The sequence below is a fragment of the Augochlora pura genome, chromosome 4 (assembly GCF_028453695.1).
Source record: "Augochlora pura isolate Apur16 chromosome 4, APUR_v2.2.1, whole genome shotgun sequence".
NCBI classification, from domain to species: domain Eukaryota; kingdom Metazoa; phylum Arthropoda; class Insecta; order Hymenoptera; family Halictidae; genus Augochlora; species Augochlora pura.
In genome coordinates this window covers 23310625-23324751 of record NC_135775.1, presented here as the reverse complement: position 1 = coordinate 23324751, position 14127 = coordinate 23310625, and the positions used below count along the sequence as shown (strand labels likewise).

Sequence of the window (14127 nt, the reverse complement as noted above, 5' to 3'; positions counted from 1 at the left end):
AACGAGATCGTTCGTCAACCCGGTCGAATGATTAACCCATTCGCGAATTGACCGACCGGATCTGTCTTTTTTCGACACCGATATTCTACCTCATGATGTTACACGCACTGCTGGATAATCTTTTACGGGAAACATCATTCCGGAATTTTACCAATCAATTTCTCGAATCCGCTGACTTTGGTGCGCAGGATGCGATGAATGCCTTGCTATTGAATTTCTTCTTTCGGGCCGTCTGATCATTGCAGGCGGACTCTACTGCCGCGAGCGGGAACGCCGAGCACGTGTGACAAGCAACGAGTCCGATTTTCGAAGTTTTATCTGCCAGATCTCGGAACATTATTGTTAACACCGTTGTGTAATTTATTGCAATTTTTTGTTCTCGTTCCGCACGTCTGGGGAAAAATAGATTTTTGAAATAGTAAATAATAAATACGTTTATCTCAATACAGAATTTGGTAACTTCGTAATATCCATACGTAACTACTGTCTCAAAAATAGTTCACTCGCCAAATTCTATATTACGTGGGTGATAAAAATATTTATAGTCTATTTACTGTATTAAAAATGTATCTCTTCCCAGCCCTGTAGTCTAGTATACTATCATTTCGTCCAACTTTAAAAAAATTGTCGCGTTTTAAATATCCGAATATTCTCGTTGCTCACTGAATATTGATGAAGCTTGTCGTCTTTGTAAAGGCGCTCTGCTAATATTAGTTGGTTTTTTTTTTTTAAAATGCTCGAAACATTTCAACTCCAGTACAAATGATATTTGGGAACGCAAATATTTCGTTCACTTTCCAAGCTTTTGCAACCGTTCAGCTCAGTCGAATTAAATAGCGTTTCGGGAACGCGTTGTGTTTTATTTATCTTGTCCGGGGGTTAGTAAAATGAGACAGATATTTCGTGTAAAATGTAATTCGATACATAATGCAGAAGCTCGATCGGAACAGTGAGTCGAGAGTATTAATTGCGGAAAAAGGAGGACCGCGCGATAAAACAGCGGCGATCCGTCGAAGAAACGGACGCGAATTAATAGGATTACAACGGTGAGAGTATCGAGGCGACTCGCGTCGATACTTTTTACGTAAATTCGCGGGCGCCTCGGTCTCGTCACTGCCCTAAGAGCTTATTATTAATCGTCTGGTCGCCGTTACTCGAAATCCATATTCATGTTAGCCGCGGTGTCGGGTAGCGGGCTTGTTTTTGCCTGTTTTTTTTTTTCCGCCGCAAATACAGATTTCATTCTTGGCCGGTGATATGCAAATGAGACGGAATTAATGGCCGCTTGTCTCTCTCTCCGCAGGAGACGAGGAGTGGGAGGACGGGAACGAGCAGAATGTCCTGGAGGTAACCGAGCAGGATAATGGGACAACGGGAATTAAGCGTGAGTGTTACTAAATACTTTCCACCGTTATCAAATGTTTGCGTAAATCTGCTCCGGGAGAGCGCACTCGCGCGCTCGTTCTTGTTTCTCTTTTTCGTTCTTTACCCTTCCTCTTTTCTTTTTTTTTTTTCATTTTTCCCCCCCCCCCTTCCCCCCCCCCCCCCCCCCCCCCCCCCCGACTGGAAAGTTCGCCGGTCTCGATGCGAATAATTTTTCCGTTACAGAGGACGAGGAGGAGGAGGAGGAGGAAGAGGAGGAGCTGCAGCGGGCGTTCAGTCGTCATTCCGAGGGTGAGTCGAACGATTAAAAACTAATTAGCTGACCCCGCGTGTCTTGACTTTTCCATGCCGATGAATCGTCCACTCTTGTTACCCGACCGAGGATATTCGTTTTAAAATCCCATCGCCGAATCAACCGCTGTCCCCGTTCACTTTGCGAAATTAATTTTCTGCATTCCCGGGTTCTATCGCGAGCATGCCCGATACGATCCGTCGTGTTAGCTTGCTGTGTAATATATGTATGCACAATCCTCCCTATATGGATATTATTAATTTCTTTTAAATCGAAGCAAACGTTTGTTCTTTACTATACATACTGTCGAAGCTAAAAATGTCAATCATTTTCGACACGCGTTTCGTTTATTGGTTTCACGATGAAAATGGAGCAATACTATGTCTTTTAAACGTCCTCTTTATTTTCACGGTGCTCTCTCAGCATTAACGATACACTCACAGTCCGGTATTAGGTAGTTTATTAAAACAGTATTAATTTAATTAAATAGTTTTTGGTTACTGTAGAACGTAGCATGGATTGCACGATGTTTCCAATGCATGCGAGATTTTTCTGTCAATACCAAAGTAATTCTAATCGATAGTTCGTCAAAATACGAAACGCCTAATTTATCGCAGCCACCGAGCAAGCCGAAGCATCGGCGATCGATCGATGTCGCGGGCATTATGTCGCTCCGAAAAAAAAACGTGGGCAAAAGGGGAGAAGGAAATGATTCCCACTGGTTTACGTGCGCGGCATGTACTCCCGGCGAGCCAGTTAAAAGACCAACAACACGCACCGGTTACATTCAGAGCCCCGTTCAAAGATCTATGCTCGTGGATCTCCTTCGCACTGCTCTCGAATACTCGGCACAATGAAGTATTGCTGCCAGGCAACCGTCGTTATGCACGCAACAATGGGCCAAGAATCGCGGGGCCAGAGAGAGAGAGAGAGAGAGAGAGAGAGAGAGAGAGAGAGAGAGAGAGAGAAGGAAGGAAGGGCAGAGGACGTTGGAGGCGCGCGTGCAGTCGGCGCATTCTGGTGCATTACTTTTATCAGTTCTCGCGGGACGTTGCCTTGCACTATCCGCGACGCAACAATGCGTTCAGACGCGTCGTCATTGTTCGTAGCCGCTCAAGAAGCAAGCAGACCCACCTTAGACTCTATGAATATGGGATTCCTTCGTCCCGGCGGATTCTTCGGTGCTGCGTGGATCCTTTCCCACCTACACCCACGCACCGACACCGAAATATATCAGCACACCGACAGCCACATCCGCAGAAACCGCCCCTCCGATGACTACGCTCGTTTTCCAAGCAATGACTGGATTTTCGAGCGCATTCTCGCTCGAGAGAGAATGAATTCCTAGCTCGGACGATCTTCCGCCGAGATCGTCCCCTCGATGTGTGCCAAATCCGAGACAATGCCAAATCTGAATTTTCCTTCCCCTTTGGGCCGCTCCCTGCTCCCCGATATGTCGGTCGGGCTTCTCGCGCGATAGGTCGAGATTGCATTTGAAAAACGGAGGAAAATGCATCGGCTGACATTATTATTCTCTCCGGGATTCTTCCAGGGTGTTTGCTTTTCTTTATCGGTTATTATCGTCAACACCCGCGGATGTTATCGAAATACATATGCGTTTATTAGGTAGCAATTTTTATATTTCCGAATCCGTTTCCTTCTCTTTTATGGAGAATTTATATTTTTCTGTTACGTCCTTTTCTTTCGCGTAGTGTCCGTATTTGTCTAGCCTTTATCCGTTTCTTTTCTAAAGAATCTACGCGCTTATAATGTTATGTTATTATAAAACATTGATCTCGGTGTTGTCGGGATTATCGCGGACGTCGATGGCGGCGAGAGTTAAATGTAATTGAAGGCAATTGCGTCCGCGAAGATGGAACATTTTTTCGCTTCGGCGTAATTAGAAATTGGAACAGAGGATAATGGTAGTGATTACGGTAAAAATTGCTCCGCCTAAGGGTACAGTTTCCCCGTACGGATCCGGTGACCGCGCGAAATTTCACGGGGTGGTTATTTCCGGTCGGAGGGACATCGTGCATAGCGTATACGGGCGGAGAAGAAGTGGCAGGCCGCGGCAATTCCTTTCAGAATGGTAATAGGGGCTCAGGTGGCAAAGGTGATCCAACCCTGCTTATTATGTCGATATATCGCGGGTAAAGTACACGCGGTGAACAATACTGTCTTAACGATACGGGGGCGGATAGTTTTCCCGATCGTGCGTCATAAAATATCCATTACACCTCTATCACTCTCTCTCTCTCTCTCTCTCTCTGTCTCTCTTTCAAGAACACACACACTCACCCTACTTCCTTGTGTCTCCATTGTTGAAGATCAATTTTCCAATAGTTATCGATTCGTCGATCCATCTAGAAATTCCGATAGATAATTATTTCATGGATTAAATATATTTCTCAAGATAAATCCAGTCCAGCTAACTCCCTCTGAAACTCGAATATCTCGCAATTTGGCAAACGAGAAGATCCACGGTCCACCATGTGCGTTGACGATTCAGGATAGGCGAGAGTCAGCCTATGTTTTGGAAAAAGGGCGCAGTAGATAGCCGGGGGTGTCGAGGCCGGGACCCGTAAAAATTGTACGGAGCAATGAATCGGATATTAGCCGAAAAATTGTGGGCTCTCGGTGCGTCCGCGTGCGAACGGCCAGTGAATCTCAATTAAACGAATTACATCGATCCCGGCGACCCGGAATAAACGGCCGCGGCTTGGACATTTTACGCGGCCGGGGTTTATGCATCCCGGGGCATAATATTCTTCGGAAATCGAGCGGCCCCGCGAGGGAGGCTGCATCCTTCGCGCTCCGGCGTGTAATTACGTTGCACATTGTTTTCGAGTGGGCTATGCTGGTTGGATAACTCCACAGCAACTTTTCTCGAGAGAGAGAAAGAGAGAGCGAGAGAGAGAGAGCGAGAGAGAAAGAGAGAGAGAGAAAGAGAAAAACAAAAAAAGAGAGAGGGAGAGGGGCGACTTGACCCGGTTCTCTTGAATGATTGTTTTCATTTATCATCGGCCAGCGGGTTAGCTAGCGTGCGCCAAAGAATTTCTTTATTTTCTCTGAAGCGTTCGTCGGTTCGTCGGCTAACTAGTAGGACCGATTCGAAAGATTCCTTTTTAGAAGAGGTCTAGAGCCGGAGCGGGCGAGAGCGAGCTAGAGAGGCTGACTTCTACTCGCTCGGTCCTCCCCGAGGAGGAAGCGGGATCCGACTTTTATCCGCTCCACCCTGCACTGGCCGATTATTATTTCAGGTTACCTTTCGCCAAGTGTACTTGCGCGCGCTTTATACTCGAAGGTAAAACCGGCTTGGAGGAGCTCGGAACGAGGTTGTATCCCCGAGGAGGCCACCGACTCCCGCGGGAGATGCCTCGATGCCTCTTTCTCTCTCTCTCTATCTTCCTCTCTCTCTCTCTCTCTCTCCCTCGTTTCCTTTCTATCTCTCTCTTTCTTCCTCTCTATCTTTCTCTGTCTCCCTATTTCTCTTCCTCGCTCTCTCTCTCTCGTTGCCTCTTCATCCTCGTTCTCCCGTTTCCTCAGTTTCTCTCTCTCTCTCTCTCCCTCCACCGGCTCGCCTGAAAACATCGAGGCTCCTTCGTTTCTTTAATACATGCCCTCCTCCGCCAACGCTGCTCATTACCTCGGAATAAAATGACGGAACGTTAGCGGCTCAGGATTTCCCAGGGACATTTGTTCATCCTTTCACAACCTGACGACGTTTCCGCGAGTGTCTGGGAACGGTCGAATTCGACAGAGAATTATTCCTCCACGGCCTCCGCGCGAATGGAGCGAGCATCGCGATTTCGAAAGCGGACAGAAACGCCCAGCTGTTGTGCGAGTAGAAAACGCGTTTCCACGAAACTCGAGGTATCCTCGACGTTCTTTCGGTTGCTTAGCATATGCTGCTTTCAAATTCGGGTATCCGGGCTGCCGCTGATAAGCCGAACCGTGGCCCTCTTCTCTTTACACGGAGTCTAATACCTTTTCTCTTGATAAGACTTTTCCTCTTGGTTAACAACACTTTAACAGTTACAAAGAAGTAACTTACGCTTCACGGGAACGAAAAGAATTAGTTAGACTCTACGACATCTACGCTGTATGCTGGAGTCATTGGTTAACCAAATTGCATGAGATTTTAATGTAGAAAATGTTCTAGTCTAACGTTCTATCATTTATCTTTTACTTATATTATTTAAATATTTTAACGGAGCGAATCGAGAATTCGCATAAAGATCCGCAGTCTAGTTGTGAATGACGTAACGTGCAGACCATCTTAATCTTAATCGTCTGAAAACATCGCCCTCCAGACGATAGCGCAACGATCCTCAACACAATGATTGTCCTGGGGGTATCGACACAGTATCCTGTCGATGAGTCGCGGAGCGTGGCTGACGCCTTACAGCTCGGTCGGGGAGGAATCCGAGGGGTTGGGTGCCAGCTTTGCCAGGTTTTTCCATCGGGAAGAGTTGTCGTCGTGTGCGCTCAGCATCCCCGCGGGGTGCCGATTATTCGAGCAACACACCAGCAGCGTCCCCGTTCCCCTCGGTTGTGTCCCCTTTTCCGTCAGAGCGAGCCCAGCCAATTAGGAATTAGCGGGGCGCCGCGTGCGTTATCGAGCAACAAAAGCGTGGGCGTAGGAGAAGGCGGCGGAGGAGGAGGGCAAGTTTCTGATGTGTCTCGTTCAGAGACAGGTGAATGGGGAAACTGTTGCTTGGAAACGATATCCGTGGTGTGTATCGAAGAAAAGCTGAAACTGCTGGCGCTGGTGGTGGTTGCTGCCGGCTGCGCCGATCGTGTCGCGTCCTCGAACAATCTAATTGTCCTCTTTGTCTCGGGGACAGACGCACGGAGCGATTGTCAGCTCGATTCTCGGCTCGATTCTCAGCCAGAATCCGGACGGTTTGCTCCGGTCTCTGGCGGAGTTCACAGTCCCAGACAACCGGCAGACTCCCCTGGAAATTGCGCGATACACCCAGCAAAGCGACGACCATTGTCATTTCTTTGCGGTTCGACGGTTGCTGAATTGTCATTCTCCTATCCCCGCGACGAAAAGGGGTTCCGAGGATTCTTTCGAAGGAGTTCGGCTGTGATACGAACAACGATGTCTGAGACAGGGGATCCTCGGAAGTTTGACGATTCGAAAAGTTGCCGAGCCGATGGATCGGGATCTCCGGCATTAAGAAAATGCCGGGATCCCGGCTCTCTGGGGGAGCCCGCGGGGTCCTTCGTCCTGTCGCCGGATGGAAGACGCTGAGGAGATTATGCCAGGAGGAAATCCTGCGGCTGCTAAACAACGCTAATAGGCCGGGAGAGTCCTGAAACCTTTCCCGCTGTTCGATATCCCAGCTGACGCGGCGAACGTTTGTTAATTAAAAATGGAACAGGAATGGTTGCAAGTGTTTGCCATTGGATTCGTTTAAGCGCATCGTGTACCGACTACTCGTCGTGCTCCGCTGCTTCGAAGTTCAGCCGTAAAAACAGCGAAACTTTTACAACGATGCAACAAAAATGTCTATGGGAGTCGCAAGGCACGTTTGCTCTCGCTTCCCAATTGCAGCGCTTCATTGCAGTTTTAGCAGATCGTGCACGGTACAGGGTTAGCAAGCAGACTGCCGTGGAACAGCCCCAAAAATCCCATACGGTCGTGGCTGTTTCGACTCTTTTGGTTTCTTGAAATTCTAATCAAATCCACTTTTCCTTGAAAAATGACGCCTTCTTTGATCAGTGCATAAACGTGTCAACACTTTGTTCAAAATTACTTTGTGTCAAAATTAAAGTATTTTATTTGGTCAAATTGATAAGTATCCTCCAATTGATAATATCGTGTAATTCCAAACTTTAGACCGGCAATACGGGTGACGTGGCACAGTGGAAGTGTTAACAGGTTGAGAGCTTTGACTCTTCCGAACAGTAGTATCGACCGTGTATAGTCAGCCTCGGATGGACGGTTGAAAATGCGTTATTAATAACGGTAACAGGAAATTTGGCAAAAGACAAAAAAGAAGCGCGTAATATGGAAGAGAGGAAAAAGAGAGGAGGAAAATAGAGAGAGAGAGAGAGAGAGAGAGAGGGGGAGGAAGAGGCAGAGAGAAAAAGAGTGGCAAGAGAGAGAAAGAGAGGCAAGAAAGGCCGAGAGAGAAAAAAAGAAAAGGGAGAAGCTGCTTTTCCCGTGGGAAGGTAGAAAGTCCTGTAGTCGGTGGAACCGCGACGTAGGATCCAAGAGGAGAAGAGGACGCGGAGGTGAAGAGGGCGCCGAGGGATGAGGAGGACGAGGACGAGGACGAGGAGGACGCGAGGGGGAGGAGATCGCGCGAGGGGAGTTGGGCGAGGGTATATTATGGGGAATGCCAGGGGAATCCCGAGGGACCGCGAGAGCAGCCCAGTGCGCATGCGTCGAGCTGATTAGTTCTCCCTCTTCCCTTCTCCTCTCCCTTCTTCCCTCCTCTCTGCTCTTTCGCGTTCCCGAGTGCTGGCAGCGCCAGAGGAGAGCGCGGACTCCCGTGGGATCTGGCCCCGCTGCCTCTTCGCACTTTCCACCCTCGCCACCTCTTTCCCTCTTCCTCTGTCTCCCTCTATCTCTCTCTCTCTCCCTTCATCTTTCTTTCTCCTTCTCGACTCTTCCTGCAGCACTGTGTACTTTGCCGTCTTTCCGTTTCTCTCGATTTCGTTTCGCTCGGCCCTCCTCTATCCCTCATTCGATTTTTCTCCTTCGCTGGTTCCTCGCGATCGCGGTTTTCCTCTTTACACGTTCCCACGTACCAAACCGCTAATGAAGCCTCCAGGACTACCGTCTCATCTTCCTGGATCGCACTGTTAACGGTGGTCGTTGAATATATTCGTTCGTTGTGGGTATCGTTTGACATCGGTCCGTCAACGAAGCCGAAGAATCGGTCGGTCTCGTTCTCGATCATTTGCAGCCGTGAGAACCTCCCCTGTACTGTTATCATAAATTGACATCGTTCGGAACCAGCCTTCTCTGCAGATCCCATTGGAAACGTCGATGTTCGTCCCCTTGATCACACAAATTTTAACGCGTCAGCAGAGAAATTTCGAGAAAGTCTCCGTGGACAATGCACGGGATCTAGCAATGGGTCTGCGGGAGCAGGAGGGTGGAAGTGTTGAAAGGAAAATAAGGGGACGTTTGCTAGAGCACGTGGATTATATCGTGACTGTACCTTCGCACCGCGCGCCACTATCGATACTTTCTCGTGCGGGAAAGAGAGAGCCGTTAATACGATGCACCCTTCCGCCCCCGTCCATTGTCTATCAGCGTCGCGCCCCCGCGAGAGAACATTTCGAGGCACGAGTCGCGGTTGTTCTCGAATGGCTCTTGATCAAGAGCAAGGAAAACGGCTTTAGGTACAATGGCACTTTCTCGGTGCGACTGTACTCGCCGATATAAGGCTGTCCCAGGTGACGAGCTGCCTCGGGCCGTGCCACGGCACTACGTATCCCTTGGGACCGACCTAGGTCTCTCTCCCTTTCTCTGTCTCTCTCCCTCTCTCTTTCTGCTTCTCGTCTTTCTTGCTCTTTCCCTCTCTTTCTCTCACTCGCTCTCTCGTTCGACGCCGTTCTCCCTCGATCCTCTCGTTCCCAGCAGTTGCACGAGGGAGATCTCTGTGGGCGAGCACGGACGAACCAGCACACTCGCGCGTCGATACGAGAGGAGATTCACCTGTGCTGCTTCAGAACGCTTCGAATCGCTGCCAGCCGTGCGCGCGTTGCTGAAAGAAATTGGAATCTTCTTTAATGACGAAGTAATTTTTTTCACCCGACGAGAGAATCCACGTTGCACCGGACCTAGAGAGCGAGAGAGAAAGAGACGGAATATTCTATGCTGCTTCTCCCCGGTTCCGGAACACGATGGAACAGGGGACACGGCGTCGGCAAAAAGTTTGAAAAAACGTCAACAGATGACTCCCGCTCGCTGGTGAACCATTCTGCCATCGATTTTAATTGTTAACCAGAAAGCACGAGACTGCTTTCTTTGGGATTTTAACCTGTTGACCGAATCGAGCACCGCGAATTCTTTCTAATTCGTCTTAGGAGTCTTCCGTTTCAATGTGGCGTAGCTGCCACGACACTAACGATTTGATTTCATTGAAAATTATTGCGCGAAGTGACTACCTTGCAGTCCAGCTCATCACGAAACACGGGAAAATCTTTTTTCCTTAATAAGGAAATTCCCGTAACAAGTATTCGATTATCGATTTAAAAAAACAGAAGTAAAATAGAAATTTTCAATGTATTTTATTCATTTATCATACGAATTAATGATCGACGGATGCGATGGTTAAGACCAATTAAATCATCCCTGTAAAATCGCTTCCAGACGTCGGTCTGATCATGGTCGCGCATTCTACTGCACCGCGCGTCTCACCACCGGTGCACATTTGTTTGGTTTAACGCGCAGGCAGAAACGAGCCCGGCAGCCGGCCTCTGTCCTCGTAAAAATTTCACCGCGGTAGAAGGATTGTTTGATCGCAACACGGTGCGGAACGACGTATCCGCGATCGGAGACGGGCGAGCAAAATCGGACGGAACGACAACGCCTGAGTCGCATCCGCGTTATGCTTATCTGTGATCCAGTAGACAGCTGGAATTGTGCCTGGGAGATTACACAGACGTAGAATTGCGACCGTAAATTGGCACGCGAACGTCTACCACCGGCGCAGAATCACCTGGAATTACCATAGCGTAATTAACGCGGAAACGCGGAATTGTATTTATAAATTCGCGGTGAAGGCTACTTCCTCGGGTTTCCCGAGGTTCTCGCGATGATACAAAACGTATTTCGATATCGGATTTCGCGGGTGTTGAAAATTCGCGCGTGTGTCGCGGAGACGTCGGGAAATTTGACACCTGAATTTCGCGATCGTCGACAAACATGTTACGTAAGAGAATAATTATTTTGTTTGATTGCTGGAACCGTGCGGGGCAAGCGCGTTATGAATATTATAAACCGTGGCTCGTTCGCGCGCTTTTTTTTCTCGCGGCACTCCGCGCGACGGAAAAAAGGATTTGCATCCGCGCGAATGGACCGTTAAATATTAAATGTCCTATACATTTTTCACGGAATCCCGCGGACCGTCGAAGCAGATTTCGGCCGGTTATTTCGACGGTCTGTCTGGCACGCGGTTTCAGGAACGGAAACGCGGGTTCGGATGTTATCGCGCGGTTTCTATCGAACGCGACTTAATTAAATGCGCCCCTCTCTGGGATCCATTGGACTCTCGATCGCAAATGATGATCTATAATATCCTGTCGCGGCTTGATCGGGCAGCAGGGACAACGGCGCATCGTGACGCGCATCAAATTCGAATTACTTAAGGCGCGACAATTAAATGTGAGGGAACCCGGTGTTATTAGTGCTCCGAACAGTCTATGATTACTCCGAATGAAATATGTCGCTAATGGCCACGGCGGAACGATAGCCCGACACCGATCTCTCCAGCTCATTCGACGTCATCGTCTAATTGATTTTCGTGTGAAACGACCGCCCCTGGATTTGTTTCCTAATTGGATTAACATATTAACGTCTCCTCGAGTCCCGCCAATTGCAGACTCTGCAGCGTGCATCTTTCTCCGTAGCAATCAGCTAAATAGTCCGGCAGTGACTGATGAAATTCATTTAGTCATTACCAGCCGCGGACATCGCTGGGCTAATTATAAATAGCAGAAAAGATCGTGGAATCTAATTAAATCCTTCCAAGATCCAAACAAGAATGTCTCCCAAGAATTTTCATTTTATGTCGACTGGTCTTAAGTCCGCTCGAATGCGAGACAAAAGCTCCATGTAATTTAATTAAATACTTCATAGATTTAAAGACAAACGTCATCAAAAGAGAAAAGAGAACCCAGGTGGATTTCCTCGCGTTAATAAATGGCGTGTTAACGATGAAAACCTTCGAATCAAGTTGCTTTAACCTTTTGCACTGTAGCAACGAGTCATGATTTTATAAGCGAAACCAAAGGGTTTATTGCCGAGGTCAGCACGTAGATAAATCGCGGTGAATCGAAAGAAAAGTGACCTTAAGATCGGTGACCAAGCTTATGGCATGCGTCGAGTAAAAAAGGAAGTTCGCCGGAGTAGAGTAGGACGTCCCGATCAGGCGAACGCGAAGATCGTTTAGGCTAGCAACGAGACGCAAGAGTCGAGGTAAAGCGTTCTCGGGTTTCGAGACTGTGGATCGACGCGAAATGAAAAAAGTTACAAGTTAGGGGACTGGCGGCCGGGTCTGGGGCGGGTTCTGGGTTGGGTACGGGTCCGCGGAAAGGTGGTGGTGTTATCGGGTTCGCCGCGGAAGGGTGTAATTACGAGCGAGGAATCAGGAGCGAGGCGCGGCGCTCGCCGCTCTGACGATGAAGAAAATAATTACGTCGAGCCACGGAGATTAAAAAACCATGCAATTTTTGCGCCAAGCATTTTTCCGCGAGCGCGCGCGAGAACAGGCAGTCGCGCCGGGTGTATGCACACACATCGGCGCGAGGCAGAGCGGCGCAGAGCGGAGCAGAGCGATGCAGAGCGGTGCAGAGCGGAGCGGAGCGAAGCGGAGAGAGCACGCGGCTTGATTTACAATGCGCGCCGTGTGTATACGTTCGCTGGCTGGATGTTTCCGCTGCCACGCACGCATATTTTACACGCGAACACGCGTATTTACGCGAGGCCGTTCGCGCGCGTTTATTGCGAGCCCGAATGCCAGATGTTTATGAACAATACAGGGAACACTTTATCCGCGGGGTGTCTGCTGAATCGTGATTACGAAATGGAAACAATTAGGAGGGGAAAAACAAAAAATGTTCTTCGATTCCCCGTGCACGCCGGATCGCGAGCCGATAGCTCCCGCGTTATACCGCCCGCTGAAAAATTAGTATACTCGTTGCGGGAGTGAAAGATCACGCTATCTAAACGTCTGTTCCGAAATTTAGTCGGCCAGATGGTCGTACAAAAATGCGATTGGGGGCCGCGAGCTGCTTCTAAATTCGATTTTAATCGTTGCTCGCCGTAGATCGTTGCGTCGAAGAGATAACGTGTTGATGCGATTGTAATTGACCCAGCGGGCAGCTCTTATTTTAACAGCAGATTTCTTTGCGGGGAGTAATTACGATTTTCGAAGGACGGTGGACGTTGGCCGGACGCGCTCCAGCCGGAATAAGAAACACGTGCGAGCGGGATCCGGATGAAAGGCTGCGGCGTCCTTTTCAGGTCCGAACGGATTTACTTAGAGAATCCTTGAAAGACTGATGAGGTCCACCACGACATCGATTTTCCGCTGCTCGGACGTGGACATTAAGCTTGCTTAAGAGCCGAACTCGCAACAATAATCGAACGGTCATCGTGATGGTGGATGAGGGGGTTTAAGCGTTGTCCGGTCGTGATCTACAGTTTCTACTTACGATCGGTAAGAGAATTAATACCACTCCGGCGAATTCTCCAATTCCGATTTCATGGTCTAAGTCAGTTTGCCGAGTGGTGTCTTTTAGTGGTCCTAATTAACCGAAAGGACGTTATGGTCCTACGAGCCGGCTAATCCAAAGGACCGGCCCGGACATGAAAGAATCATGAACGAAGCGAGGCGAAGAAAGGCAGACTCGCGCCGGGATCGAAAGAAATTGCGGCGTCCTTTCAAGCCCGCGGCAGATTGCTCGCAATCCGCCGGACACCCGGTACGGTGTCATCGGCACATGCCACTGTTAAGGGCAGGCCCGTCCCTAGGGAGCGGCGCAAACAATAGCAATAGGCCAGCTAGTGGGACGAAGAGACAGAGGGAAAGGGGGAGAGAGAGAGAGAAAGAGCTAGCCTTCAGGCAGAGCCTCGAGGTCCTAGGACGAGGTCCTGCGCCAGTATCCTTCGACCTTCCCTTTCCACCGCCGGCGGCCCTGGCGAAGAAGACGAAGGAGGCCGCAGAGCGAAGGGAGAACGCAGCCGGTGGAAAAAGAGAGAAAGTATACCGTCGGGAAAACTTTAATTTCTTTCTGAGAAAGATGGCTGTTCCTTGTATTTCGCCGCCACACGAGGATCGGCCCGGTTTGCGACGGTGTGCGCCTCCACCAACACAAGCGCCGCCAGCCAGAGGACCCTCTACACCTTCGAGCCGCCAACCTCTGCGCACCGAGATAGGGACACCGGTGGGCTTGGTAGGAATTAATTTGGCCGGATGTCCCTGCTGGGACGTCTCTTCGCAGCCTCGAACCGTTTGCCCGCGAACACTTTTCCAAACGGACCTACCGAGACCCCGAAAAATCAGCTCCCGAGACTCCGCGCCCCGAGAATCGATCAGACGGATCTGGGCAACAGCTTCCTCGACTTGGAAGATCTTCGACGGACCCATCTGCAGCTCGGCGGGGCCCTTGAAACGCTCCTGCGACTGTCATCTCGTTCCCGAAATATCAGCACTGAACGCACGGTACTCTGCGATACTCTCTTCCAACAGTTCCGATCT

At 49.4% G+C, this 14127-nt stretch overlaps 1 protein-coding gene across 1 annotated transcript in view; it reads left to right on the top strand.

Moving 5' to 3' along the window:
- Nucleotides 1-14127, top strand: part of L (zinc finger protein Lobe) — a 201604-nt gene that overhangs the window by 9952 nt on the left and 177525 nt on the right. Inside the window, exons 2-3 of the mRNA XM_078178674.1 lie at nucleotides 1304-1384; nucleotides 1609-1674. Of these exons, the coding sequence (XP_078034800.1) occupies nucleotides 1304-1384; nucleotides 1609-1674 (147 nt within the window). The remainder of the gene's footprint in view (nucleotides 1-1303; nucleotides 1385-1608; nucleotides 1675-14127) is intronic.